Below are 26,559 nucleotides of genomic sequence, written 5' to 3'. Positions count from 1 at the left end.
CCCAAAATCTAGCTACTAGAAATATCGGTTATAAAACGCCCATTCCCCCAAAACGCTCAAAATCTAGCTACTAGAAATATCGATTAAAACCCCCAAAATCTAGCTACTAGAAATATCGGTTATAAAACGCCCATCTCCCCAAAATCTAGCTACTAGAAATATCGGTTATAAAACGCCAATTCCTCCAAAATCTAGCTACTAGAAATATCGGTTATAAAACATTTATGTTTATGATAATACGAGCGTGGCTCGATTGGGTAAGACATATATGCTTTTAACCTTTAGTCGAGATTCAAATCTATAATATTTGTAAAAAAAAAACCCTTTTTCAAAGAAATTCAAGGGTAAAATAGTATTTCCAAGCTTAATTACAAACAATAAAACAAAAAGAAATTAAATGGGTAAGAGAGTAAAATTTGAAGTCTCTTATTTGCAATTATATATATAAGATTGGAAAATTTAAAAATTTTAAATACTAAATTAAAATTAGCGTGTAAACGGTGGTGGGAACAGCCGTGAAACGACACCGTATTGAAAAGAATTCATCAGACGCCCGGGCCAGGCTGAACTGTGAACCGCTCCTTCTTCTTCGATCCGCCGCCAGAACTGAGTTGCGGGCTCTGTCAAAACCCTCAATCCGTAAACCCCATCACTTTCTCTTCAATCATTTCATCGCCATTGAATTCGAAATGGGGTTCGAAAGCTACGTCGTCGTACATAACATAGCCAAAAGGCACAACGTTGGCACATTGGCCCGAAGCGCCACCGCGTTCGGTGTATCGGAGGTCATCCTCGTCGGCCGTCGGGACTTCAACGCCTTTGGTAGCCATGGTTCCACTTCTCACGTCCGGTTCCGTCATTTTCATTCCCTTCTCGACGCCCGAAATTTCCTTCAGGTTCTGCCCTCTTTCTTTCTTCCCTTCATCGGTCTCGATTAGGTTATGGGTTTGTTTTGAAATTTGAATTTTTTTCTGTCTGTGTCTGTAGGAGAAGGATTGTGATATATGTGGCGTGGAGATCACTGATAACGCCGTGGCTGTCAATCAGCATCCTTTCAAGAGGAGCACCGCTTTTCTTCTCGGCAACGAGGTTGGTTTTTGTGTTGGAATTCCATTTTTTATTGCATTTATTAATCACCATATGCTGCTGTCAGTTAATAAGTTCTTCTCTAATTCCATTATACATAGGACCTGTAGAGCTTATTGTCTCCCATTAGTTCTTTCATTTTTCTCAATTACAACTCGGTTTCTCACATATTGTGAGATCCCACATCGATGGGGGAAGTTAACAAAACGTTCTTTATAAGGGTGTGGAAACCTTTTCCTAGCAGACGCAAAGGAAAAGTCCAAAGAGGACAATATAGCGGTGGACTTAGGCCGTTACAAATAGTATGAGAGCTAGACACCGGGCGATGTACCAGCCAGGAGCCTAAGCCCTCGAAGGGTGTGGACATGAGACGATATGCCAGAAAGGACGCTGGGCCACGAAAGGAGGTGGATTGGAGGATCCCACATCGATTGGAGAAGGGAACGAGTGCTAGCAAGGATGGTAGACCCTAAAGGGGGTGGATTGTGAGATCTCACATCGGTTGGGGAGGAGAACGAAACACTCTTTATAAAGGTGTGGAAACCTCTTCCTAGCAGACACGTTTTAAAAATCTTGAGGGGAAGCTCGAAAGGGAAAGCCCAAAGAAGACAACATCTGCTAGTGGTGGGCTTGGAGGCGGCGATGAGTTTAATGCAAGGAGTGAACTCCGATTCCTTGATGAAAAAAATAAACGATAATTGCTTAAAGTTTCTCTGGCAATCATATTCTCTGTGATGGATTATTCTTCCATTTCTTGATGTGATGTCATTAGGATTTAATATGTCATTTTAGATCTCTTGCTTTTTTCTTAAGTCCATGTCTCTATGATGTTCTAGGCATTGTGAGTTAGTTCGTAGCATGATCATCAAGATTGAATTGGATCAGAATCATTTGGAAATAATTTTGATACACTAATTCAGCAAGAAGACACCCTTTTGATGTTTATATGCATATGATATTTCTAGGGAACAGGGCTTTCAGCTAAAGAGTGTGCAATCTGCGACTTCTTCATTTACATCCCACAATATGGTGTCGGCACCGCTTCTTTGAATGTCACTGTAGCTGCTTCAATTGTCCTACATCATTTTGGTGGTAATTAATACTCAGAACTGTTGCATTTTCATCTCCCCCTTTTGAGTTTCTTTTAAATACATGTCTAATCTCTATCACCTATGAGAATTACCAGTCTCTCTTAATGTTTTCGGTTTGATACGTTTGGTTTTTTACCATGTAAAATCATGAGTACTGTAAAATTACGTGATCGATGGAAGGACTTTAGGAAGAAATGCATATATGTCTTAAAAGTGTGTAAGGAGGGGCAGTTATCTGATCTGATTATTTTGATCCCTTTCTCTGAGTTCTGAATCAGTTCATTATGGGAAATGATCCCTTCAAGCTGAAACTTAGGAAACTGTGTCCTAGGAATTAGTATGGCTTGGTTGAATCAAATGATGTTGCAGTTTTTAATAGCTCTCATACTTGGTATTAACGATCATCTTGGATCGACATTAAGTATGCATGCTGTAATAGCCCAAGCCTACCGCTAGCAGATATTGTCATCTTTAGGCTTCTCCACAAGGTTTTTAAAACGCATCTACTAGGGAGAGGTTTCCATATCATTATAAAGAGTACTTCGTTCTCCTCCCTAACCGATGTGGGATCTCACAATCCACCCCCCTTTGGGGCCTAGCCTCCTCGCCGACACTCGTTCCCTTCTCCAATCAATGTGGGACCCCTCCAATTCACCCCCTTTTGGGGCCCAGCGTTCTTGCTGGCACACCGCCGTGTGTTCACCCCCTTTCGGGGCTTAGCTTCCTTGTTGGCACATCGCCCATTGTCTAGCTCTGATACCATTTGTAACAACCCAAGCCCCACTAGTAGATCCTGTTCTCTTTGGGCTTTCCCTTTCAGACTTCCTCTCAAGGTTTTTAAAACGCGTCTGCTAGGGAGAGGTTTCCACACCCTTATAAAGAATGTTTCGTTCTTCTCCTATTATTGTATTAGGGTTCTTTCTCATGTGTGTATATTGGAGGTTTAAGTGAAAATCAGGTTGGTTATGCCTTATTTGATGAACTGGAAATGATACTTGTCCCCTTTTCTAGACATTATTGACCTCTCATCAACCATGTTTTTCAGTTTGGGCAGGCTTTCCCGAGCGATGTCGTGATGGTAACAAGTTTATAGTGGCCGAAAGACCAGTAAAGCAAGGCAAGCGGAATTATTGCCCTGAAACAGAAGAATCTATTGTTGAAGAGCGAAAGTCCAGGCGGGATAATGCTTCGAAAGGCTTCTTTGACGAGGGAACGATCGATGATTCGACATCCAACCTTCTTGATACATTGTTTATTAACGAATGAACGGAGTTGAAGCTGGGAGTCGTCATTCGACATCCAACCTTCTTGATACACAACCCACAGCAGACTGCATGATTATTGTAGCTCATTGCTGGAAGCTGTTCTGGAAAGAAAGAACTCCTTCTCCTTTGTCTTTATCTTTTTTTGTTCTTAGATTTCGATATTCCTAGAACGTTCGTGCAGTTATATTTAGTTAATTAGCTTGATGACTTACTCGGTCGTTTCGTCGAAAGGTACTTCCGACCACCACATTGTTAAGGCAAGTTTGTAAGAATAGGACAGAAAGCAAGCAGAAGGCAGAAGGATTTAAAGCAAAGGGTTGCAAGGTTGACTCAAACATGTTCTTCATTAGGGATGCCATTGATACATACTTAGATTACTTATACAAAAGTTATATCAGTTTGTACCATTTGGAAATTTTGGCTAAATCTTATCGATAGTCATTAAATTGTTTTTCTACGTGTAATAAATCATCACACGAGGTATTTTTCATAACAAAACATTTAGAATTATGTTCGTTGAACTGGAACGTGTACTATCCGTACAAGAGATCTTTCAACCGAGAGGATCTGTTAACTTAATAATACGTTATCATTCTACCATACATTTAAACAATAAAAAACATTTAAACAATAAAAAACGAGCAACTTTCTTTATTTTTTAGAAGTTAAGGACACAAATTTGACATTTAAGGGTAAATATGTAATTTAACTTTTTTTTTAAAAAAATACTAAAATTAAAATTTGCGGGTATTTTATTGATCCAAACACANATTTTTTAGAAGTTAAGGACACAAATTTGACATTTAAGGGTAAATATGTAATTTAACTTTTTTTTAAAAAAATTACTAAAATTAAAATTTGCGGGTATTTTATTGATCCAAACACAATTAAATCCCCATATTGGCATATACCGACCTTCTTTAATCAAAATATAATTAAAAGCTTCAAATAATTAAATTTGTAAAATTACATATTTAGACACCCAAACATCCCTTTCACCTTTCAAACAGAAATCTTTTAAGTTTCATTATAAATACGTTTAGAAATGTTATGGCCAGAGGAAACCTCAGGCACCTCTCCGAACCAGCGGCGAATTAGCGCCGCCGGGAGTTGCAGAGGAATCATAGTACCCGATGCCATGGCGAGTATTAGGAAACATCACAAACACCACGCTCGAAACCGCTCCGACGACCGGCGGCAGAACCTGAACCAACAATTTATCTGCTGCCGCAAAGCTCGGGAAGAAGCACTTCATAGTATCGGAGTCTAGAACCACCAAAGCTCCAAAAACCAGAGCCGAAAAGGTTGCGTGTACGAAATCCCCTGCCCTAAGCTTGTAGGGTGTCAGATCCTCCTTCTTGGACTCCGGCGACGGCCACATTCCGGAAGCGGTCGCAAAGCCCCAGTGGAGAGAACCGTCGTCGCCAGTGTAGGAGTCAGTGAAGGAGGAGAGGAAACAGGAGAGGCCACAGAAGAGGATCAAAATTAGAGAGAGAGATTTGTTGATTGGTTCGCATTGGCCGCTGTTGGTGAGGATTGGGCTGAGGAATTGGAAGAGGAAGACAGTACCGGTGGGGAGGAGGCGAATTAGGTTTCCGACGCCGGTTAGGGTTTTCTCGGTGGCGGAGGCGGCCATGAATTGAAGTGGGGATTTGATTGATGGTTTTCTGGTTGTTCTTGTTTTCGGCTTTGATCGAGGCATTGGATGGTGGTTGCAGAGGAATTTGGAGATTTAAATAACGGATTGAAGAAGGAAGGATTTAGGGATTTAGGGATTTGGGGATTTTGCTTATACGCAAATCTATGAAGAAGACGATGGTGCTTCTTTTGCTTTTACTTCCAGAAATGGTCTGATGAACAATAATTGAGTTTTTTAAAAATATTTTGATGATGAACATATGTGTGGAGTTAGTGTGGACGATATGTAACAACCAAGATCCATCTGGAGGAGATATTGTCCTCTTTGGCTTTTGAGCTTTGCCCTCAAGACTCTAAAACATGAGACGAGCTTTGCCCTCAAGACTCTAAAACATGAGACGTTTTCACATCCTTATAAATGTTTTGGGCTTGCCCTCAAGGCTTTAAGACGCAGTTTCACATCCTTATAAATGTTTTGGGCTTGCCCTCAAGGCTTTAAGACGCAGGGAGGTTTCTACACCCTTATAAATGGTGGTTTGTTCTCCTCCCCAACCAATGTGGGACATCACAATCCACCCCCGGCTCTTTCCTTCCTCCAATCGATGTGGGACCGCCCCCACCCATTTGGAGCTAGCGTCCTTATTGCACATTGCCTCGTGTCTACTCCCTTCGGAGAACAGCGAGAAGGCTGGCACATCGTGTAGTGTCTGATTCTGATACCATTTGTAATGACTCACATCTACCGTGAGCAGATATTGTCCTATTTGGGTTTTCCCTCTCGAGCTCACCCTCAAGGCTTTAAAACAGGGGAAGGTTTCTACGCCCTTATAAATGGTGGTTTGTATTCCTCTCCAATGTGGGACAAGGCTTGGGTGTAACAAACGCTATTAGAGCCCAACACCAGACATGGGAATGAAAACGACACGTTTATAAACTCGTAATTCGAATTATTCTATAAGAGGATTAACGTGCAAGTTAGCAAAGGAAATTGAATTTTATTTATGAGAAAGTAATATTTAATTTTTGAAGTTTTATTTATGATATATTTTTTTTTTTATCCAAAACTTAAAAAAAGTGGATTTTGGGAAAGAATAAAAAAAACAAAACGGCTTGTCCCTTTCTAGCCATGGGATCGCAGGCCCTTTGTTCAACGCCAGATGTCTCAGTTCCAAATGAACACTCTATTTTCCCTCAATTCTGTGTTTCAATCTTCTCAATTTGTCTTTCTTCTCCGTTTTGCTACTGTTCATGATTCTTCCTGGTTCATCTGGTTCGATCATAGCTCATCTACCAATGGCGGACGGAAATGAAGGCTTGTAATTGAAGTTACGAGAAGCTACGTTGAGAGAGAGAGAGAGAGAGAAACAGAGACAGCGTTGAAAATGCAAGGGAGAGAATCTGGCAGTTCCGGCTTTGATCTTCCTGATAGAGTTTTGCAAGTGCTTCCTTCTGATCCTTTTGAACAGCTCGATGTCGCCCGCAAAATCACTTCCATCGCTCTTTCGACTCGCGTCTCGATGCTTGAATCAGAGTCCTCTGTTCTGCGCTCTAAAATTTCTGAGAAAGATGAGATTGTAGCGGATTTAAGGTTCCAGATCGAATCGCTCAACGATTCTCTCTCCGAGACCGTCGATAAACTCGCCAGGGCCGACGAGGAGAAGGTTTGAATTCGGAGTTGTTTAAATCTTGTTGTGGAATTGTGTTCGTTTTTAATCGTTTTGTTTTGGTTATGGTGTTGTAGGAGAGCTTGGAGAAAGAGAACGCCTCGTTGTCGAACACCGTGAAGAAGCTGAGGGGAGATGTTGCGAAGGTGCGTGAAATTGCTTGATTTTGTTGTCGTTTCAATAGAATTCTTGTCCATTTGGTGAATTTTGATTTCTGTTAATGATGTGAAAATGGACATGAACAATCTCTGTTTCTATAGTTGGAGGTGTTTAGGAAGACACTGATGCTATCACTTCAGGAGGAAGGAGATATCCGTGTAAGAAAAACCTTTACAATCAGTTAAGAAAGATTTCTCGAGCTTGTTTAAGCAGGCTTCGTGTTTGATGGATACTGGTTTACTCGTTTCTTTGCTTTGTGCTGTTATTACAGACAGAAGTTCCAGAAATGGTCGCTAAGATACCGAGCCAACCATCTACTGTTTCCCAGATTAAAGGTTCTTTCTTATCCTTCGTATCTAAGCTAAGCTTTTCACACATGGATGGTTAGGAATCACGATCCTCCACAATGGTACGATATTGTCCACTTTGAATATAAGCTCTCAGGACTTTGCTTTTGGCTTCCCCAAAAGACCTCGTACCAATGGAGATGTATTCCTTAATTATAAACCCATGATCATTCCATAAATTAGCCAATGTGAAACTTCCTCCCAACAATCTTCCCCTCGAAAAAAGTACATTATAGAGCCTCACCAGAGGCCTATGGAGCCTTCGAACAGCCTCCCCTTAATCGAGACTTGACTCCTTCTCTGGAGTCATCGAACAAAGTACACCCTTTGTTCAACCCTTTAGTCACTTTTGACTACATCTTTAAGGCTCACAATTGTTTGTTCGACATTTGAGGATTTTATTGACATAGCTAAGTTTAGGGCATGACTCTGATGCCATGTTAGGAATCTAAGCTCTCGTAGCATTGCTTTTGGACTTTCCTAAAAGGCCTTATACCAATGGAGATGTATTCCATATTTATAAACCTATGATCGTTTCTTAAATTAGCCAAGTTTGGACATGTATTTGAATCAGGAGGCCCCCTTTTTGTTTGTGATTTGATGTATAGTTCTTCATTTACCCATTGAATCTTATGTGCCCACTATCAATATCCTGGAGTTAATTTTGGGAAATTTTCCATTTTACTTGTGTTTTGAGAAAAAGATGCTTGTCCTGCATATAGTCTTTGACATGTTGAGAAAGTTATTTCTTTCAGAAGATGTTTCATCCTTGCCGTCCTCCAGATACTCATCGGTTCAGAGCCAGACTTCTGAAGTGGGAAATTCATTAGCAGAGGATCATGATTTCGATGGTAAGTAGAACTCTAGTTTTTCATGGTAGCTACTGATTTTGACTATGGGTGATTATAGTTGCTTCCATAATCCATAGAGTGGAGAATAATTGATTTCAGTGAACTAATTTGTAAAGATTGTTAGAACTTTGTAGAAACCAAAAGAAGATTGGAGTTGTAATTTTACTTGTTTCTTGAAGGAATTCGACCTCGTATTGCGCCTGGCCTCCTGTTAGCCTTACAACTAAGTACACCTCGGCTTACTCCCCATAATTCTTCTCCTTCACTATCAGCATCAATATCTCCCAAGAGAACATCTAGACATGTGTCACCTAGGCGACATTCAATGTCCTTTTCAACCTCCAGGAACGTTTTTGAAGATAGATCTTCAGTATGTTCTTCCGCGCCCTCAATTTCCTCAGACAAAGGTTTGCAGATTGCGTTGCTTTCAGAAATTTCCTTTCATTAAGAACATTCATTTGGTTGTTATGCATTCATGGCTTTCGCAGTAGATGTATGGACCTTTTTGACAACTATTTTACATCAGTTTTACTCCTAGAATGAGAGTAAGAGTTACGTTCATAACTCATATGAACTTGGCACTGAAGATCTTGTTTATTTACGAGTTCTTATTGACTAAATTTCTTGCCCACGTTTGCTCCCCAAATCAGTTGTATATTATCTATCAGTCACTAAGAGCTAAGAGAAGATTGTTTTACCTGCAAGTTGGTGATCTAAATTTTGATGCTGCTAATAGTTTATCCTTGTACAATAACCTCCAGCTTCAATGATTGGCTCTAGAATTGTATTTCCTGATGAAGGTTCTTCTTGTTTGATCTTCTATAGGGCAAGCTCGGGTCGATGGGAAGGAACTTTTCCGACAAGTCAGGTATTCATACGTTTCTGTATAATGCTCGTAAGTAATGGCTGATGTGATACTCCCTTTCTACGTATGTGATTGATAGCACCATTTTGAACTTCTTGCTGTTCAACAATACAATGTTGTTCTTCCCTTCCTGCTATCATAGCTCAAGAAAGCACTAACTTTCCCTTCAGGAAAGAACTTGATAGCGTGAATTATTTGCCCTGTGTTCTTCATTTCTGAATTCTCATAGCATTCTTCAACTCTTCTTTCCATCTCCTTCCCCTTTCAGGACCCGTCTGTCTTATGATCAGTTTGCTGCATTTTTAGCAAATGTCAAGGATCTAAATTCCCACAAGCAAACGAAAGAGGTTCGCTTTCTCATACTTAATGATGCATGGCAGCAATGTGTCTGTCACTCTGATAACAAAACATTTTAACCATGCCCCCAAGTTACTAATGTAGCTGCCACTCCGAATATTTTTTGTCGATATTGTGGTGCTTGATCGAGTTAGATATGATTTCAGGAGATGCTTAAGAAGGTAAAGGAGATTTTCGGCCACGATAACGAAGATCTTTATACTGTTTTTGAGGGATTGGTTGCTCGCAGTCTCCATTGAAGAAACTAAACTAGAAATGCAGCCAAACGTTGGCATATCTGCTATTAGGTTCGTTCGTTGGCATCAACTAGTACATGATCCGAACACTTTGTCTCATTTTTTCGATATGGATACAATAACGATCATAGCGATCTCCTCTAGTATATACAGGTACGTAAGGATTCAATTGATCCGAAGTCGTCCTTCTCATCATGGGAAATTCCTCTATCTCATCACTTACCTTATGTCGGTATCATGACGTTGTTCTGTAATTCTTTGCCTAACTTGTGTCATCAAATGAGTGTAAATTCCACTAGTTAGAATAAGATGGAACCTTGCTTATTACATACTTTTTTGGGACTTAATTATCAATAACATTATTAAATGTTATGATTACATTAATAGTTAATAGTGGTGATTATGGATAAACACAAGGGTAAATACTTGGATTTGAACTTAACTAACACGTTATCATTCCATTAAATAATTTAATATCATATTTACTAACGATTCAAATTAGGTTGGAAGTTATAATTGTTATGAATCACGACTCTTCAGAATGGTATAATATTGTCCATTTTGAGTATAAGCTCTCGTAGTTTTACTTTGAGCAGATGTATTCCTTTACTTATAAACCAGAAAATACCAAAAAAAAATAATAAAGTAAAAAATATAATAAACTATTTTTCTAGAGAATTCATATGGATGTTCCATATTTATAATAATAAAATTATTAAAATATTTCATAATGAATATAAATTAATATAAAATGACATGATTAAATTAAATAGATATAAATTAATTAAAATAGTAAATATACATTTTATTTATTTAAAAATGAGGATTATAAATTATTATATTCGATAATTTTTTAACATGTTTTAACTGAAAACCTATCAAAATATATTTATATTTATTGAGATTTTCTAAAATGAACTATTTTTAAAAATGACATTAAAATACTCTAAAAATAAAAATCAATATTTTGCTAAAGAAATTATAATTTGGAGACACGTGCGAAGTGTGTGAGTGGGACTTAGAAAGTTTGGCAGTTGAAGCAGCTAAGGGAACTAGAAATCTGAAAATTTTCAGAGGAAAGAAACCTTTTATTATTTTATTTTCATCGCTCTCTCTTTCTCCACTGATCCGATTCAGTCAATGGCGAAATTTTGTAGTTGCAATCTGCTGTTTATCCTCTCGATATCGATCTCGTTGCTTCTCCGGCGAGCTTCAAGCTCTTATGCAGGTTCCGCTAGCTCAATCGTCAATCCTGCAAAAGTCAAACAGATTTCATGGAGTCCCCGGTACTAAATCGTTCACCATTCTGCTCGTAGTCTTCTTGTTTTGGTATCTAGATTTTGTTAATCGCATTCTTCGTTTAGATTTATTCACGGTCTGATGTTTCCGTTTCCGTTTCAATTTGAATGATTATGCAGAGCTTTCGTGTATGAAGGTTTTCTCACGGACTTGGAATGCGATCATCTCATCTCGCTTGTGAGTTGAAATAGTATCGACTCATTTTTTTTTTTACGCGATTTTTGTTTTGGTTAATTTTTGTTTTTTGTTTAAATTAGGCTAAAGCGGAGTTGAAGAGATCTGCTGTTGCGGATCATTTGTCTGGAGAGAGCAAGGTCAGCGAGGTCCGAACTAGCTCTGGGGCATTTATTCATAAAGCCAAGGTTTGTGCGGCGTTTCGTTCTTATAGTTTTTAAGTTTCCACTATAGAAGCATACTGATCTTAAATCACCTTCAAACCTAAATCCTACACTTTTATTTCGATATGTATTGGTTTAATAAACATTTAAGATTCTCCAGAAATTCAGATATGAGTTTGGTTCATGAGATCCATCGGTTAAATATTGGTTTGACTTATGAAGTTTATCTTAATATGAAATGAGTGAATGAATGCCATTGCAGTTATTTAAACCAGATTTTCTATTCTGATATTGTTATAAGTCACCATTTGAAAAGAAAAGGAAAATTTTTGAACCGTTGATTGAAGCAATATTCAACAATCGACATTCATTTAGAAGGGGCGGCTGTTATTACTTCTTCATTCTACCTTGGTTTGTCAAATTTTTTAAGAATGTTATTACTTCTTCATTCTGAACTAGTTTGAATGATTGGTATCTTGGTCTGTCAAATTTTTTATGAATGTTATTACTTCTTCATTCTGAACTAGTCTGGATGATTGGTATCTTGGTTTGTCAAATTTTTTTAAGAATGTTATTACTTCTTCATTTCGAATTTTTCTGTCTTACTGACTATTGAAGCAGGAAACATTAAAGGTCACCCTTAATTCTTCTCAGTATACAGATAGGGTTTAGGCACAAATTTCTAACCTGATAACCGTTCTCTATCTCCCCTCCGTGAACTTATTGTCTGTATATCATGTAGGATCCGATCGTTTCTGGTATTGAAGACAAAATTGCAGCATGGACATTCCTGCCAAAAGGTAAGCCATTAGCAGAAGGCGCAAATTTCTGGTTAAATTCCATAGTCTTAAGCAACTTATGTTAGATTATAAATTGCTTTCCGTTATCAATAGCAACTCTTGATTTTAACAGGATAGAGGCATTTGCAGTTGAATTTAAATTTTGGGTTCTCAAGTTCTATCCATTCTTATGACTGAAACCATAAAGAGAAATATTGGACTAATCGTATTAAATCTCTAAAGTGAACAAACCAGATAACGAAAAGTTATCTCATTTTCTGTATGCAACTAGCACAGTTCTTTCACCAATATTTGGTTCTGATTTCCGTATAAATTAGTGAACTCCAGAAGACATGATCCCCTGTCATAATTATATAATACATAATCAAGTGATAGAGTCTAAAAAGAATTTTGCAGCTGGGCAGAAACACAGTGTTTCGACTAAGCCCTTTCATTTTTTTGGTGAAAAAGGAAAAGGAAAACTATTGAGTTTGAAACTAAATTTATATAAGATGTGGAAATTTTGACTCATGCATTGATAGCTTGTTTATGCATTGGTTTTACTGGTAAATTGAAACTTGAATGTGCTTGATTTCAGAAAATGGAGAAGACATTCAAGTGTTGAGATATGAATATGGGCAGAAGTATGATGTCCATTACGATTACTTTACTGACAAGGTTAATATTGCCCGAGGTGGACACCGAATGGCAACTGTTCTTATGTATCTTTCCAATGTAGAAAAAGGTGGTGAAACTGTGTTTCCTAATGCCGAGGTTTGTCCTGGTGTTTCCCTTTAATCCAATTGATTGCAACCCTTTTTTCTGTACTTCGGCCATAATCAAGAGCTTTGGTTTTTCTTGGTACAATATTCTTTGCAAATATTCTTCTCTCGAGTTGTCGTACTTAAGGAAGATATATCTGTCTCTACTTATTGACTTACTTCATCAAATCCGCTGTATGAACTGATAATTTATCAACATTTTTCTTTTCAATCAAAATATCAATATTGAATATGTTTGTTCATTCATGTGAGTTCAGGAATCTCAAAGACGGCAGGCTTCTGAAACAAATGAAGATCTCTCAGACTGTGCAAAGAAAGGGATAGCAGGTGAGTGTTTTAAGTCAGTTTTCTAACATCTATCCTATTTATGAAGTCAGTAGAAAGCGATAACTCGTCGAGATTTCTCTCTTTAATCTCCACCTTTAAAATATTCAGTGAAACCACGGAAGGGTGATGCTCTTCTCTTCTTCAGTCTTCATCCAAATGCTGTTCCAGACACAAAAAGTCTGCATGGAGGTTGCCCTGTGATTGAAGGAGAGAAATGGTCAGCAACAAAGTGGATTCATGTCGATTCTTTCGACACGATCGTGAGTGATCATACGAGTTGCGTTGATAACAATGCAAGTTGTGAGAGATGGGCTGAACTCGGTGAGTGCACGAATAATCCGGAGTATATGGTGGGATCTCCTGAGCTTCCTGGCTATTGCAGGAAAAGTTGCAAGGTTTGTTGATAAACTTGCTCGGTTCTTTTATGTGCATTCCTTCCATTTCTCAGTGTTTTGCAGAGCTTGTCCAAAAACACAAATGGTTGTTTTCCTGATAGCATTTTCATTGCAATGTTTTGTGAGAGTTAGCATATGTATTGATACCTCAATCATGTAACATTATTTGAAAATAATTTAGTTTTGGCAAGTTATTCGGATTTTAAGAGTTTTTTTTAATTGAAAAACGTTCCCTTTTCGTCCCTAATTTTTTTAGTATGGTTTTCAATTGACTCGATCTCAAAATGTTGTATTTTTTATCTCAAAATGTTGTATTTTTTATCTCAAAATGTTGTATTTTTACTGACTTTCTGAGTTAGACTTTCATTTGTTCTCCTAGATTTTAAAATGTTTCTCTTTTTTTCTTTTTTATCTTGAGTTTAGTTTTCATTTGATTTATAAAAGATTTTATACCTTTAATCTCGAGTTTATTAATTTTTTTTACTAATATTTACTTTTTAGTCGATGTTAACTTTTGAGTAATTAATTTAAAATAATAATAAGGTATAATTTTGAATAATTTTAATAGTGATAGAAAATTAGTGAAAAATAATTAAATAATTAGTAGAAAATTAACACAAAACCAAAATTGAATATTAGTAAAAAAAATGAAAATTTGAAATATATGAACTTAATAAAAATTAAAAATGTAATATTTTGAAATCTATGAATCAAATAGAAATATTTAAGAATATGAATGATTAATTTTTCTGTTTATTTTATTTTAGTCGCTAAAATTTAAATTTTATTTTATTTTAATTTTTATATTTTTAAATTAAAGACTAATTTTGTGATATAAGATTTAAAAATACCTAAACTAATATAGAATTTAAGAGATAATAAGAATTAGTCTATAAAACAAAAATATAAACTCAATCAATAATCTCACTTTTATTAAGGTCATTGAATCTCCCATTTATTTAAATTGCGATATAAAATATAAAATAAAGTGAGAAGTAAATAATTTAATTTCCATTTTGATCCTTTATTTTCTAACTTTTTCCATTTTAGGACCTTCAAATTTAGTATCTATCAATAAACTTAAAAATTAATTTTTATAAAATTGATAAAAATAATAACAATATTTATTTTTATATAAAAAAAATAATAACGGTAGAAACTAACTTTAAATTTTGTTTTAATATTTTAAAAAATTGAAAATAAATATAAGAAAATATTTTTAAAATAAAAAAAAATAAAGGAAATCTGGAGGGTCAAGCAATCAAGAGTGTGCATGAACCTAAAAAGTTAGATGAATTTTCAACCAAACATTAAAAAAATATATATATATATATATATATATAGAAAAATTAAGAGCCAATCAAACACGTCATTAAACAAATAAAACAATAAATTGTTTTCAAAGCATGTTATTTCCAACTGTCCAATAATATTAAATAATTAATAATAAAAAAATAAAAAGCAAAACAGCTGTAGGATTTGTTGTCCCATTTCTCAAAATCAGGTTTTTAATTAATTAATTAAATCATATGGAAAAAAAATATGGCAACAGATCAGACGGTCAGAAATGGCTGCTGTCTTGTCCCAAAATTAGAGATTTAGTTAAAGAAAAGAAAAAATATTACATAACAGGCAGAAACAGCCAACCAAATCTTTCCAAATATCTATTTTAACAAAATACCAATAATTTTTTAATATGACGATATATATATATATATATCAATTATCGCTAAATAGATTAGAATATTATCAACTTAAACATAATTCTGCTAATTAAAATATTGGTATTTTCAAATTTAAATTCTTGAAATTCAAGAAAGAAATATGAATATTTATTTTAAAGTAGACTATGTTGGATGATGAAAGTCTCACGTCGGCTAATTTAGGGAATGATCATGGGTTTATAACAAAAGAATACTCCATCCATTGGAGAAGCCCAAAGCAAAGATATCATACTATTGTAGAGAGTCGCGTTCCTCTAACTTGATATCAGAGTCATACCCTAAACTTAGTCGTGCTAATAGATTAGTAAATTCTCAAATATCGAACAAAGGACTCTAAAAGAAAAGGAGTCGAGCCTCCTCGGAGGCATAGTAAAAAATGACAAGACTCCAAAGAAGTCGAGCCTTGATTAAGGGGAGGTGTACTTTGTTCGAGGGGAAATGTTTGATGATAAAAGTCCCACGTCAGCTAATTTAGGAAATGATCATGAGTTTATAATAAAAAATTTCTCTCCATTAGAGTGAGTCCTTTTGGGAAGCCTAGAGCAAAAGCCATGAGAGCTTATGTTCAAAGTGGACAATATCATACCATTGTGAAGAGTCGTGTTTGCCTAGCAGACTAAATAAAAATAAATAATTTAAATAAGTATTTTTTATATTAGCATTAAAGAAAAAATTACGACACAATTACACGTAATTAATATTCAAACATATCTCTTATAAAAGATAAAAATGTGTGAACTATAGTCGAATTAGTCATTAAGGATAACATTGACCAACTTTTCGACTTATAATTAAAATACTTTTTTCTAAAAGAGATAATCTCGAACCAAGTAGATTAAAAGTGAAATTTTTTTATAAACTAAAAAAAAAAAAAAAAAAAAAGGGCNTAGGACTTTTTTAATAAAAATATTTTTAAATGAAACGTTTCATTTATTAGCTATCCTGAAGGAGGGAGGAAAATATATAAATATATTTACAGGCAGTATATAGATTATTTTTAAAACTCAATGAATTAAAACAAACAAAATTTTCTATAAATGAAAAAAGAACATTGATAACATAAATTAAAGAGTGGCCAATGAAATTCGGAGAACCATATAAATTTAAAATCAACGAAAAAGAAAACGACAAGCAGAAGGTGGGAGCTTTGATCCTGTAAGACGAACGATCCTCAAATCCAGTCTGAAAAAAAAAAAAAAGCTGCTTCGCCTCCTCGTGCTGAGGCCGTCGCCGAATAACCCACTCTTAGTGTCTCGATTCTTCACCAAAACCCTGATTTTCAGTTTCATTCCCAAGATCTGTGATCGAAGAACAGGTTTTCTGGATCGTGTTGTTCCTATTTGGGTTGTTAAAAGAAGCTTTAGTGCGTAAAAATGGAGGTGGGATCGATGCAGAGACAGTGGGTTCAGTATATAAAATCATGGCTGGGTGAGGTAAAACTCAAAATCTGAACTGGGTTTTGTTTTGTTTTGTGTATGAATCTTATTTTTGTTCTGTTTTTTGTGGGTTTTGTTTGGAAAAGGGGACTCTGGATGGTCAGTATTTGCAGCTTTTGCAACTACAAGATGAGAGTAATCCAACTTTTGTTTCTGAAGTGGTGACTCTTTTCTTTGAAGATACCGAGGAGCTTCTCAATAAACTCAGCCTTGCTTTGTAAGGACTCACTCAGCCCCTCTTTGGCTGTTTCTCTTGGAATTTTGTTTTATCTCTCTCTCTCTCTCTCTCTCTCTTTCTCTTTCTTGAATCAGTATCAAGTTTCATCGATCATTGATTTGTGCAGATCTTTGGATGAATCGTTTTATGTTTCTTGTGTGTTTTTGGTTTGTTTTTTGTTAGATCACAGCCAAGTGTGGACTTCAAAAAGATTGATGATCATGTGCATCAGCTTAAGGGCAGCAGCTCCAGGTACTCTATTTTCCTTCTCTCTCCCTATGAATGGATATGACTGATAAGAACATTTCTACATCTTTTTACAATTTGAAGAACATTTTTGTATGCCAATTTGAAAATACACTATCCTTGAATAAGAGGTCAAAGAGTGGAATCTCTCACTCCCATATGTTATTGTGAGATCTCATATCGATTGGGGAGGAGAACAAAACTGGGAGTTCCAACGAAGCATATCTTATAAGTATGTGGAAACTTCCCCCTAGTGGACGCATTTTAAAACCTTGAGGGAAAGCCCGGAAGGGAAAAACCCAAAGAAGATAATATCTGCTAGCGGTGGGCTTGAGCTGTTACAACTTCTTTACAATGGTGTAGAAACCTCTCCCTAGTAGACACGTTTAAAAAACCTTGAGAGGAAACCAGAAAGAGAAAACTCAAAGAGGACAATATCTACTAGCGGTGGACTTAGGCTGTTACAGTTATTGACTCAAAAGGACTTTATGGACTGTTGTGCAAGACCAATCATTTGAAACCGTTTTTAACCATGGAAATCAAGATAGGATATTCATGATGCATATCAAATCTAAAAGTCATGGAGAAAATGCTGACCTTGTGTTGTTGTGTTTGTTGTTTTTGACTCCTCTGTGGGCAATGTAGCATAGGTGCACTTAGAGTGAAAAACGCCTGCATTGCCTTCCGGAATGTCTGCGACCAACAGAGTGCAGAAGGGTGAGTTATTTTCACTATTTGATTGATCATTCAAAAGTGTTCTTCTCAATCAGTAAACTGTTGTTTGCTGCAGGTGTTTAAGATGCCTGCAACAAGTACAGCAAGAATTCTATTGTGTTAAAGAGAAGCTCAGTTACCTATTTGCTGTGAGTAGTAGAGCTCTCTGATACTTAAGCCATTTCTTCTTGTCATCTCATCTTTACACCGTTCGGTTTCTCGAACAAAAACGGATAAATTGACTCGAAACTTCGTTTACTGCAGCTCGAAAAACGGATTTTGAATGCTGGAGGGTCCATTCCAATGGACTTGGGGTCTTAAACTGAAAAAATCCATGAGCCAAGATTTTCATTTGTTCTTGTGGAGTCTCCTTTCTCTTGTTCTTCTTTAGATTCTCAAATTGACTGTTACTTGTGCTTGTACAAATTCAAAGCCTTTTCCCTTTTCACTCAGAACATCATTGCTTTCTACAGCTGAATTTTCGACTTTTCTGTGTCTTTGAGCTTAACTATTTGTTATGTATGGAGTCCTAGAAGATTTCTGGGTGCTTTCAAAGAGGCAAATATTCTCTTTATGTCTTTGTTCCCTTTGTTTTCTGCTAATCAAAACATACTGATCACATTTCTGGGTCTAGTTTGAATTTTCTTGGACTTTCACTCTGTTTGGAATGAAGTAATGCAAACTATGGACTAAGTAGGCAGGCATCGAATAATATGTGAGATCCTACGTCTCTTGGAGAAGGGAACAAATCATTTCTTACAAGGGTGTAGAAACCTCTCCTTAGTGGACGTGTTTTAAAACCATGAGGCTAATGGCAATGCGTAACAGGTCAAAGTGGACAATATCTACTAGCGTGGACTTGTTGTTACAATGGTATCTCAGACATCGGGCGGTGTGCCAGCAATGATGCTGGACCCCAAGGGGGTGGACTATGAGATCCCACTTGGTTCGAGAGGAGAACAAAACATTCTTTAAAAAGGTGTGTAAATCTCTTCCTAACAAATGCTTTAAAGCGGACAATATTGGTCATGGTAGATTTGGGCGGTTGATAATCTAGATTTATTGTTGTGTTGCTTTCTATGACCCACGAAATGCACACTTTTCTCATTCAAATGCCCCAAAAGTTTGATGAATATCAGCAAACACATGACCAATGGCAATAATGACAGGCGTGGTTTTGCAGTTTGTTTATTCCACATTCCTTTTTGGTCGTTAAAGCTTTTAACCACTGCAGATTGAGATTGAGATTGTATCTTATCACTTACCCGCTTTGCAAATAGATCAAAGTAGGCTGTTCGGTTCATAGATGACAGTTTGGCCATCTTGAGATTCATCACTATCCGCAAAGATTTCTACAGGCTTGGATTCAAGAGCTGGCTCAATCAGACCTTCAGCCAGAACTACGGCACCAAGAATTTCCCCCAACAAAGTTTCCTCCAGCAGAACAATGCGCTGTTATGACAGAAAATAACAGTCGATTTTCATAAGAAATCCAAAGGTTCTGAATCGGTATAATATATTGCGTACAAGAGAAATTAACCAAACAAAAATTATGAAGAATAGGAGGAATTGAAGTCCTCTATGCAAATTAATAGGCAATTTCTTACCACATGCTTGTAATCGATGTATAATTGCTTCAAGTGTAAAGAGTCTTGACAGCAAACGATGGCGAAGAGAAGATTGGATGTCCTTTTTTTTTTTTTTTTTTTTTTNCGTTTACAAATCAGCTACAAATAGAGTGAAGACATTTCGATTCCCGCCGCTCGCCTGCTTCACTCCCGGGCGCAGTCGAGGTGGTTCATCGTCGTAATCAACATTGTCGGTAAGTTCAAACCTCTTTGATAGGTTCTTCTTCGTCATTCTAGTCTCATCGTTGCCTTGCCTTTTCCGCCATTGCGCTGTGTAGGAACCCTAGGAAGTGGCTGCCACCGCACTGTGTGGTCGAACGTCGTCGAGGTTGCAGTTCCTCAACAGCCGAAGAACGCGTGCCATCGCGGGAATCTAGTCATGAATCGCGAGGAGGGCTGTGAGGATTGACCGGTTCGGTCTATGTGAAATCCGGTCCGGTTTGGTGGTATGTAAAGTTAAACCTGTCGGTCCGGTTCAATTAAACCAGTTTGGTCTGCTCGATCCCTTATATAAAGCTAGAATTTAATAGATTTAGCTTACTTAGAATTTACCATTTACCAAGAGGAGATTGTATAGATTTGTGCTTGTAAACTAAGGTAAGGATATTAATTGACATGTTATAATATAAATTTATTATATGATCGGGTAATTAGCTACCATAGTCACCGTACATGGTGTACCTATGTTTTATTTCTTGGTTCAAGACGAGGGATTGATGTTTTGATTTTGGTTGTATGTTGATGGTCCATGTTTTTTAGAACCAAATGCAAGAGTTCAGGTTGAGTGATCAATGTCTCTATGTTTCAATTAGGTTCAAGCTAGATGAGCTTAATCCATGTCTCTATGTTTCAATTAGGTTCAAGCTAGATGAGCTTAATCCAAGATAGGTCATAGGTTAATTGACTCTGAGATAGGTCCGGGAGTGACGGGAAGTATCCGTGTAGATTCACCTTAAATGGTCAGAAATTCTTAGATTTACTTGAGATGATAATATTGCTCTTTTCATTTCATTGAGATCATAGGAATGAGAAATTCATTATTAGCTGTGAAAATTATTACAATACACTGGTGATGCAACTGCACTAATGTTAGGAATCCGACATCCTGTGTGACCCGAACCGAATTTTGAACTCCACCTTGTTAACGGGAAATTCCTATCGGCCGAACCCGAGTAGGACGATAATAATCAGCATCAAACAACATAATGATCCAGAGGCTTTTTTCTCTAAACACAAAAAAGCTATGTAGGTAATGGTGACCCTCTTGGCTTGGCAGTAAAACCAAGTTCTAGTAACATTCATTTCACCCTCGCCGGCCACAGATTGGCAGTTCTTGAACTAATTTTCAGCAGAACAAATGATGGATCAAAGCAGACTGTTTTTTCAAGTATTCATTACGCACCTGCGGATTGAAACAGCAAACTCGCCAACCTTGTGAGAATGAACTAAAGCTGCACATATTCCTAAACAAACTGCAGCGAAGGTGATTGCAAATAGAGCAGTCTGGCGCCTAAAAACAGTCCCTGAGAAGAGAAGACCACATGACTTTCTTGAATTTTCTTGAACCATGATCTTCTCCCGGAGCTTTTCGTTCAAAAGGGGTCGTGTTTCCACACTACTGGTGGAAGTAGAACCAGACGCTGCTCGAAAATGGTCACTTTCTTCGGACTCCATTTTCTGCAGGTAAAAACAAACAGAAGAGATATAACCGAGCCATTCCTATGAAAATCCATGATGAATGTTACAGTCAACCAGCTCCCTAGAAACAAATATTTTACAGGCCATGTTTCAAGCTTCACAATAGGATTCTACTACTGTTCTAGGAGGTATTCGATAGCTCAAATCTTCCAGGGTGCTTAAGGTGGTAGGGGACTGTTATAAAATTTTGTCACAAGTAATTTTTTTTCTCAAGAAAGAAGAGTTTCTAAAAGAATACAAAACTCGAGTCAAAATACCTAAATTACTCGTATCTTGAAAAAATTTAACCCTGCAGAAAATATAGAAAAATTCTTACCAGTCCAGTCCCAGGATCAACTGAAGCCAATTTGTTCTTGGAGAAGCTTTGAGAAACCCGGTCCCTTCGAAGATTCAGTTGAAGAACAACTGTTGCATAATCCAAATACTTCTCAAAATACCTTAAATCGGGGTAACTGAAACCATTAGCTGCCACATTTGATTCTACATTTCCCATGACAATCTTAAGATGTTCTAAGACTCTCCCTAAAATGACAGTTGAGTCGATGGATATCAAAAATTTCAACAAACGTGTGAATCTATGAATCTGTGACGAATTCATAATACGCTGCAGAGGCTCCGATGAAGGCTTCTTAAGCAACCAAGATATGTCCGTCACGAGTTCTGAATATACTTTTTGTCTCAATGAGGAATGTTCGCAATATTTGTATGATGAACCAGTAGCTTCCACAGGCAGAGACATATCAAGCCGCTCCTGTATAGTTTTCATTTCAGAACAAGTTTCACTATCCCCGATGAGTATAGGAATAAAATTTGACAAGCCTGACTGATTCTCCACCTACACAGTGTGTTTACAGAAAGTTTATGAGTGGAATGCAAGAATAAACATATTAGAAGACGAGACAAAACCAATATTTCCTTCTTAGTGGAATCCCACCTCATAGTCCTCTCTCTCTCTCTCTCTCTCTCTCTCTCTCCTTCTCTCTCTCTCCTTCTCTCTCTCCTTCTCTCTCTCTCTCTCGCATGTGTGCCCATAAGAGACAAACTTTAGGCAGTGTTAAGATGTTAGTTTAAAAATTGCTCAGAAAACATTTATCCCATGAAAATATATTTTGATAATTGTTTCTTAAACCTTGTTTCCGTCTGATTTTATGCCTGGGGAGGATGGCAGGGGAAGATGAGACTAATGAATCAAAGGACATGAGATGGAAAACATAGACATACCTCAACAAATGCAGGGCCAAAAAGATCATGTTCAGTGTGAGGTATGCATATCTTGAACACTTGGTGGTTGCTCTGCTTAGTATCACCTTCTTTTTGACAATGGGGAATAACAAAAGATTGAACGTGTGCCAGATACTTGCCATCAAAAGATACAAGTGACCTGTGAGCATAAGTACTTTCTTCAGCATATATAATGAATTTTATTGTGCAGGTCATGGACCCTTTTCTTCGGCATGAATAGAGATACAATTGAACATAGAAACTCCACAGTACACAAAATATTTAAATTCCTTCCAGCCATACATACAAGCATGCAATTTCTCACTGCTAGACCAAACTGATTAAACTGTCAGTTAAGCAATATGGGGCGGTTTGATTACGTAGTATTCTACCATTTAGCGCAGTTATGCTTTTTCTAAATATTTTTTGTGGTTTGGCACTCAAACCAAGCCGAACCAAACCAATAACACCCATACGGAAAATTGATGTATTTGGACCTCACTCCACTCCAACGGATTAGGAATTAATCCAGACTTCAAAGAGTTTTTTCTTTTAAGTTTAACGGAAGAATCATTTGGACGCAAAATCCTCGAGACTTGGACCAAAGAGGCTGCCACTCCCCTTGAGGCATTCAAAAGTGTACTAAAATTTAGGTAAGCAACACCATTAAGAAGAAAAATATAGACATCGAAAGTCATTTATAGAAACAAAACTTGCAACTTGATAAAAGAATATAGAAGTGTAAATGGATAGATAATCCATGAGCATATTACAGGAATAATGAAAGGAAAATTTAAGGGACAGTAAAGTAAAACCAAAATTCCAAATAACCAAGAAGAAGTGAGTTAGTAGCTACCGAAAACCTCGTGATATTGATAATAATTTAGATATGACCGGAGAATCACGTAGAGGATCTTTTTTGGGGGTCAAATAAAATATGAAGTGAGTATAATTCTATTATTGTAATACCTAAATTTTGGTTGTTGCAAATGACTTCCACAAGCAACAAACTCCATGGGTTTTCCAGCCTCAAAGCATGTAGGATGTACATAGTGAAGTCTTGGAGCCTCCATATCCATCTCAATTTTCATTACACTACCCCCTGTACAATTAAACGAAAAATCCTCAGGAAAATATTAATAAATAAAACCTGCAAGAAAATTCAATAATCTATTTATTCAAAAAGTAATTTCTAAGATGACTCAAATCTCTAGTGATGAGACAAAATCAAAGCCTTGTAGGAATCTTATTTTTTGAAGATATAGAGTACACTAGTGATGAAACATGCTCTTATTCATGATGAATAAAAAAGTAAAATGATGAATTGTGGACACACCTTCCACTGCGCAAAAAATCATGTTGTTCAAATAAACAAGCAAGCTGCCCCTCCCCCAAAGCGGTCTTCCACGTGCAACTACAAAATTGTGCACGTGTGTCGTAGGATCTTCAAGTAACTGCCAGTAGTTTGATATAGTTTAAGAAAATTCAGAGACTAGCTTTCAGATAATTCTTTGAAAGAAAGCATGGAGCCATGAGGGCAAGGCTTCCAGTTAAAGACAACGTAATTATGAGTAGGGGCAGACATGCGGAAGCTGTTACAGGATATGATTAATCAGCTATCCTTAAAGAGAAAGATGCTTGATATTAAACTGATAATTGCAGCCATCAGAATATAGGAAAGCAAAAATGCTACCAACTTATAACAAGCAAAGGTATATTTGAAAATATAAACTCAAAATCACCTTTATCCACATAAACTTTGGCATTGCAACAAATGCAGTCAGAATTACGCAACCAGGCCGAATATATCCCTCCAACTCAACAGGCATATTAGCCAACCATTCAAATATCTGCAACGGGTTTGAATTCAAATTAACCAAATTCTAATACCTTTGATGAACAAAATTATTCTTCATTAAGTACTAAACTGTAGAGATTAAAATACTTGGAGCCGAAGTCTTCTAGGGAACTCTGCAGGATTCCAATCATAAAGCTTGAATGATATTCGGCCTGTTGGACACTGTAACAAAGTGATTTGGAATCATCTTACGTCCCAAAATAAACAGAAAATAGAGAGGGGGAAAATCTTTAAATCATCACCATTGATGAATATGTGCTTTTATTGTCGCAGTAGGATGAAGCAAGAGATTTGAAATTATCTTTTCCTCCATCCACTTGAGCTTCACCCATTGCCATAAAAGTTAACCCGCTCTCAATATTGCTCTGCAGGTCGGGAGCTGAACATACAGTGGGGGTAACCATCCCATCTTCAGACTCCAAATGCACCACCTCCTTTTGAACAGTTTGGTTATTGGAAACAATATCATCTGCAAGAAAACATGCCAGTGAGAAATCCAATGATACAGCAATCATAAGATTCATAACTCTGCTGCTTCAGCTGCTTCAGATTATTACCTTTCCCTGCATCGCCATCGCAAGAAACATCTTCAAGATGCATGCCTGCTCGATCACTTTCCATAGCAACTGTGGAATCAGCTGGCTTCCTACGTCGTCGATTGTTGTGACGCTCCAATTTTCTTCGACAACTCCGCTTGCCTTCATCAAAATCAGATAAAAGATGAAACCTGCCAAGCAATTGGAAGTAAACAAGAAACATTAGCAAATAAATTTCTCCTTCATTGTTCTGGGTCTTGAAAATTCTGGTATTTCGACATAAACATGCGATGCACCAGAAGGGGAAAAATATGGAAACCACGCACTCAGCATTTAGGATTAATTCAATACATAAGCACTTCCATTATTGAGGAAACAATTTAAAGATCATACAATGCTGTTGAAGTAGGAACATTCAGTTTAAAATGCTAGATCAAGTGACAAGATTTGATATAACGAAGAGAAGTAAAAGAGGCGCACTACCATCGAAAACCATCGATAGATCACAAACTAGCAGCATCAGCACTTGAACAAGGTGAAAAATCAACAATAACCGATAAGTAAGCAGCGATTAAAGAAACGTAATTAACTTGAAAATGAATGAAAAAAACAGAAGATATCGAAACACAAGCTCCACAGACGCAACTTACTTGCCACACTGCTGGCAATATCTTTTAGTCTCTCCATCTATCGCAACAGCAGTAGCATTCGCGCATCGAAGACAAACCCTATGCCTTCTATGATAACCTTTAAGCTCGCTAATATCGACCTCACACCCGAACACCTGACACCGAACAGTTCCAGCCGCAACACGCGCCGTCCTAGCCCGCTTCTTCCCAGACGCGGCGGCTTCCTCCTCAAGCATCGCATCAATCTCAGGACAAGCACAAGGCACCCGCCCGGCCAAGAAATTGGGGCAAGTCAACCTCGGGTCACGCTTCCGAATCCGGTCAGAATTCGAAGGGAGAGTCTCGGATGGAATCTCGAGTGGATGAGAGGAGTCGGAGGGCAGATTGTCATGTTCCAAAGGGAGAGAAAACTGATCATCACCAGCGAAGTCAAGGAGATCCCCCAAGTCCCAGAGAACGGCGGAGGAGTCATCAGCGATGGGAAGTTGGAGGTCCATTTCGGCGGCGGCACCGTATAAGGGCTCCGGCAGCGGCGAGGGAGGAGGATGCTCCATGGAAGAGGGAGTATATGTGCCCTAGAAAGGGTGGGTGTGGCTTGGTGGTTGAGAAGGAAAAGGTGGCGGAAAAGGGACGGCAGCTTTGCAGGTCAAGCTTGAGGGTGAGATGGCTCTGTTACTCTTCTGGTGGGATCCTCTCGTTAGAGAGAGAGAGAGAGAGAGAGAGAGAAAAAAAAATAAATAAAAAAATAAAAAAAAATAAAAAAATTAATTTTGTAAATTTAAATGGAAAATTTATTCCGTCCCACCAATTTATACTTTTCTTTTTTTCGGTAATTTAGTTATAGCAGCTTAACGTTTAAAATTTTAAATTTAATATGTATAATAAATAGATATTTTTATATTTATTTTTTGAAAATTTTAAAATTAACACTTTTAATTATTAAATTTTAATTTGAAGTTTCGGGTGAAATTTTATTTTATTTAAAAGATAAATAAATAAATAAATAAAACTCCAAATTTTATAATATAATTCGTAAATTGGTTGATGGAATAATTCAAAATTAAAATTTTAAAAATTAGTGATATTTTTATATTTATTTTTTGAAAATTTTAAAATTAACACTTTTAATTATTAAAATTTAATTTGAAGTTTCGGGTAAAACTTTATTTTATT

General features: G+C 37.0%; 6 protein-coding genes and 2 long non-coding RNA genes across 8 annotated transcripts in view; 5 read left to right on the top strand and 3 right to left on the bottom strand.

The window, feature by feature from the left end:
• LOC111799908 (putative TrmH family tRNA/rRNA methyltransferase) overlaps positions 1-3,897 on the top strand; it is a 4,628-nt gene extending 731 nt beyond the window's left edge. Inside the window, exons 2-5 of the mRNA XM_023683420.1 lie at positions 505-896; positions 988-1,089; positions 2,052-2,178; positions 3,223-3,897. Coding sequence (XP_023539188.1) covers positions 505-896; positions 988-1,089; positions 2,052-2,178; positions 3,223-3,443 — 842 coding nt within the window. The 3' untranslated portion in view covers positions 3,444-3,897. The remainder of the gene's footprint in view (positions 1-504; positions 897-987; positions 1,090-2,051; positions 2,179-3,222) is intronic.
• Positions 3,898-4,290: 393 nt separating this feature from the next.
• On the bottom strand, positions 4,291-5,286 carry LOC111799910 (protein DMP2-like). Its single transcript, XM_023683422.1, has one exon. The coding sequence runs from the start codon at positions 5,142-5,144 to the stop codon at positions 4,509-4,511; it is 636 nt and encodes a 211-aa protein (XP_023539190.1). The 5' UTR covers positions 5,145-5,286; the 3' UTR covers positions 4,291-4,508.
• A 1,140-nt stretch (positions 5,287-6,426) lies between these two features.
• LOC111799907 (uncharacterized protein At4g15545-like) lies at positions 6,427-9,890 on the top strand (the record flags this gene model as incomplete). The annotated part of the gene is given in 9 exon segments (XM_023683418.1): positions 6,427-6,741; positions 6,822-6,890; positions 7,005-7,061; positions 7,175-7,238; positions 8,006-8,101; positions 8,281-8,508; positions 8,927-8,969; positions 9,235-9,313; positions 9,470-9,890. Coding segments are annotated over 9 exon segments (1,008 nt in total). The 3' UTR covers positions 9,563-9,890.
• A 682-nt stretch (positions 9,891-10,572) lies between these two features.
• On the top strand, positions 10,573-13,685 carry LOC111799909 (probable prolyl 4-hydroxylase 4). Its single transcript, XM_023683421.1, has 7 exons — positions 10,573-10,845; positions 10,978-11,035; positions 11,116-11,220; positions 11,939-11,996; positions 12,574-12,749; positions 13,015-13,084; positions 13,193-13,685. Exons 1-7 carry the CDS (start codon positions 10,700-10,702, stop codon positions 13,486-13,488), a joined length of 909 nt encoding a protein of 302 aa, XP_023539189.1. The 5' UTR covers positions 10,573-10,699; the 3' UTR covers positions 13,489-13,685.
• A 2,563-nt stretch (positions 13,686-16,248) lies between these two features.
• Positions 16,249-18,449, top strand: LOC111801122 (histidine-containing phosphotransfer protein 1-like). Its single transcript, XM_023685107.1, has 6 exons — positions 16,249-16,636; positions 16,726-16,856; positions 17,040-17,108; positions 17,748-17,819; positions 17,893-17,965; positions 18,081-18,449. Exons 1-6 carry the CDS (start codon positions 16,577-16,579, stop codon positions 18,135-18,137), a joined length of 462 nt encoding a protein of 153 aa, XP_023540875.1. The 5' UTR covers positions 16,249-16,576; the 3' UTR covers positions 18,138-18,449.
• Positions 18,450-19,081: 632 nt separating this feature from the next.
• On the bottom strand, positions 19,082-19,522 carry LOC111801124. The gene is made up of 2 exons (XR_002816086.1): positions 19,424-19,522; positions 19,082-19,268 (listed from the first exon to the last, which is right to left on the bottom strand). It is a non-coding gene; the product is annotated as an uncharacterized LOC111801124 (long non-coding RNA).
• A 4-nt stretch (positions 19,523-19,526) lies between these two features.
• On the top strand, positions 19,527-20,090 carry LOC111801123. The gene is made up of 2 exons (XR_002816085.1): positions 19,527-19,638; positions 19,723-20,090. It is a non-coding gene; the product is annotated as an uncharacterized LOC111801123 (long non-coding RNA).
• Positions 20,091-20,419: 329 nt separating this feature from the next.
• Positions 20,420-26,112, bottom strand: LOC111800342 (squamosa promoter-binding-like protein 7). Its single transcript, XM_023683989.1, has 10 exons — positions 25,408-26,112; positions 24,779-24,948; positions 24,464-24,690; positions 24,309-24,383; positions 24,106-24,213; positions 23,700-23,817; positions 23,333-23,465; positions 22,364-22,523; positions 21,459-21,977; positions 20,420-21,121 (listed from the first exon to the last, which is right to left on the bottom strand). Exons 1-10 carry the CDS (start codon positions 25,938-25,940, stop codon positions 20,828-20,830), a joined length of 2,337 nt encoding a protein of 778 aa, XP_023539757.1. The 5' UTR covers positions 25,941-26,112; the 3' UTR covers positions 20,420-20,827.
• Between the last annotated feature and the right edge of the window lie 447 nt (positions 26,113-26,559).

Source organism: Cucurbita pepo, chromosome LG08 (assembly GCF_002806865.2).
Source record: "Cucurbita pepo subsp. pepo cultivar mu-cu-16 chromosome LG08, ASM280686v2, whole genome shotgun sequence".
Classification (NCBI taxonomy): domain Eukaryota; kingdom Viridiplantae; phylum Streptophyta; class Magnoliopsida; order Cucurbitales; family Cucurbitaceae; genus Cucurbita; species Cucurbita pepo.
The sequence above is the reverse complement of the archived record's forward strand: the minus strand, read 5'-3'. Positions and strand labels throughout refer to the sequence as shown.

Coding starts and splice junctions, on each gene's coding strand:
- LOC111799910 (XM_023683422.1), bottom strand. CDS start 5,144: ATGCCTCGATCAAAGCCGAAAACAAGAACAACCAGAAAACCATCAATC.
- LOC111799909 (XM_023683421.1), top strand. CDS start 10,700: ATGGCGAAATTTTGTAGTTGCAATCTGCTGTTTATCCTCTCGATATCG. Junction 10,846..10,977: donor CAGATTTCATGGAGTCCCCG/GTACTAAATCGT, acceptor ATGATTATGCAG/AGCTTTCGTGTATGAAGGTT. Junction 11,997..12,573: donor ATGGACATTCCTGCCAAAAG/GTAAGCCATTAG, acceptor GCTTGATTTCAG/AAAATGGAGAAGACATTCAA.
- LOC111801122 (XM_023685107.1), top strand. CDS start 16,577: ATGGAGGTGGGATCGATGCAGAGACAGTGGGTTCAGTATATAAAATCA. Junction 17,109..17,747: donor CTTAAGGGCAGCAGCTCCAG/GTACTCTATTTT, acceptor TGGGCAATGTAG/CATAGGTGCACTTAGAGTGA. Junction 17,966..18,080: donor AGCTCAGTTACCTATTTGCT/GTGAGTAGTAGA, acceptor CGTTTACTGCAG/CTCGAAAAACGGATTTTGAA.
- LOC111800342 (XM_023683989.1), bottom strand. CDS start 25,940: ATGGAGCATCCTCCTCCCTCGCCGCTGCCGGAGCCCTTATACGGTGCC. Junction 24,691..24,778: donor CGATGGCGATGCAGGGAAAG/GTAATAATCTGA, acceptor GTTTTCTTGCAG/ATGATATTGTTTCCAATAAC. Junction 23,466..23,699: donor GATTTTTTGCGCAGTGGAAG/GTGTGTCCACAA, acceptor TTAATTGTACAG/GGGGTAGTGTAATGAAAATT.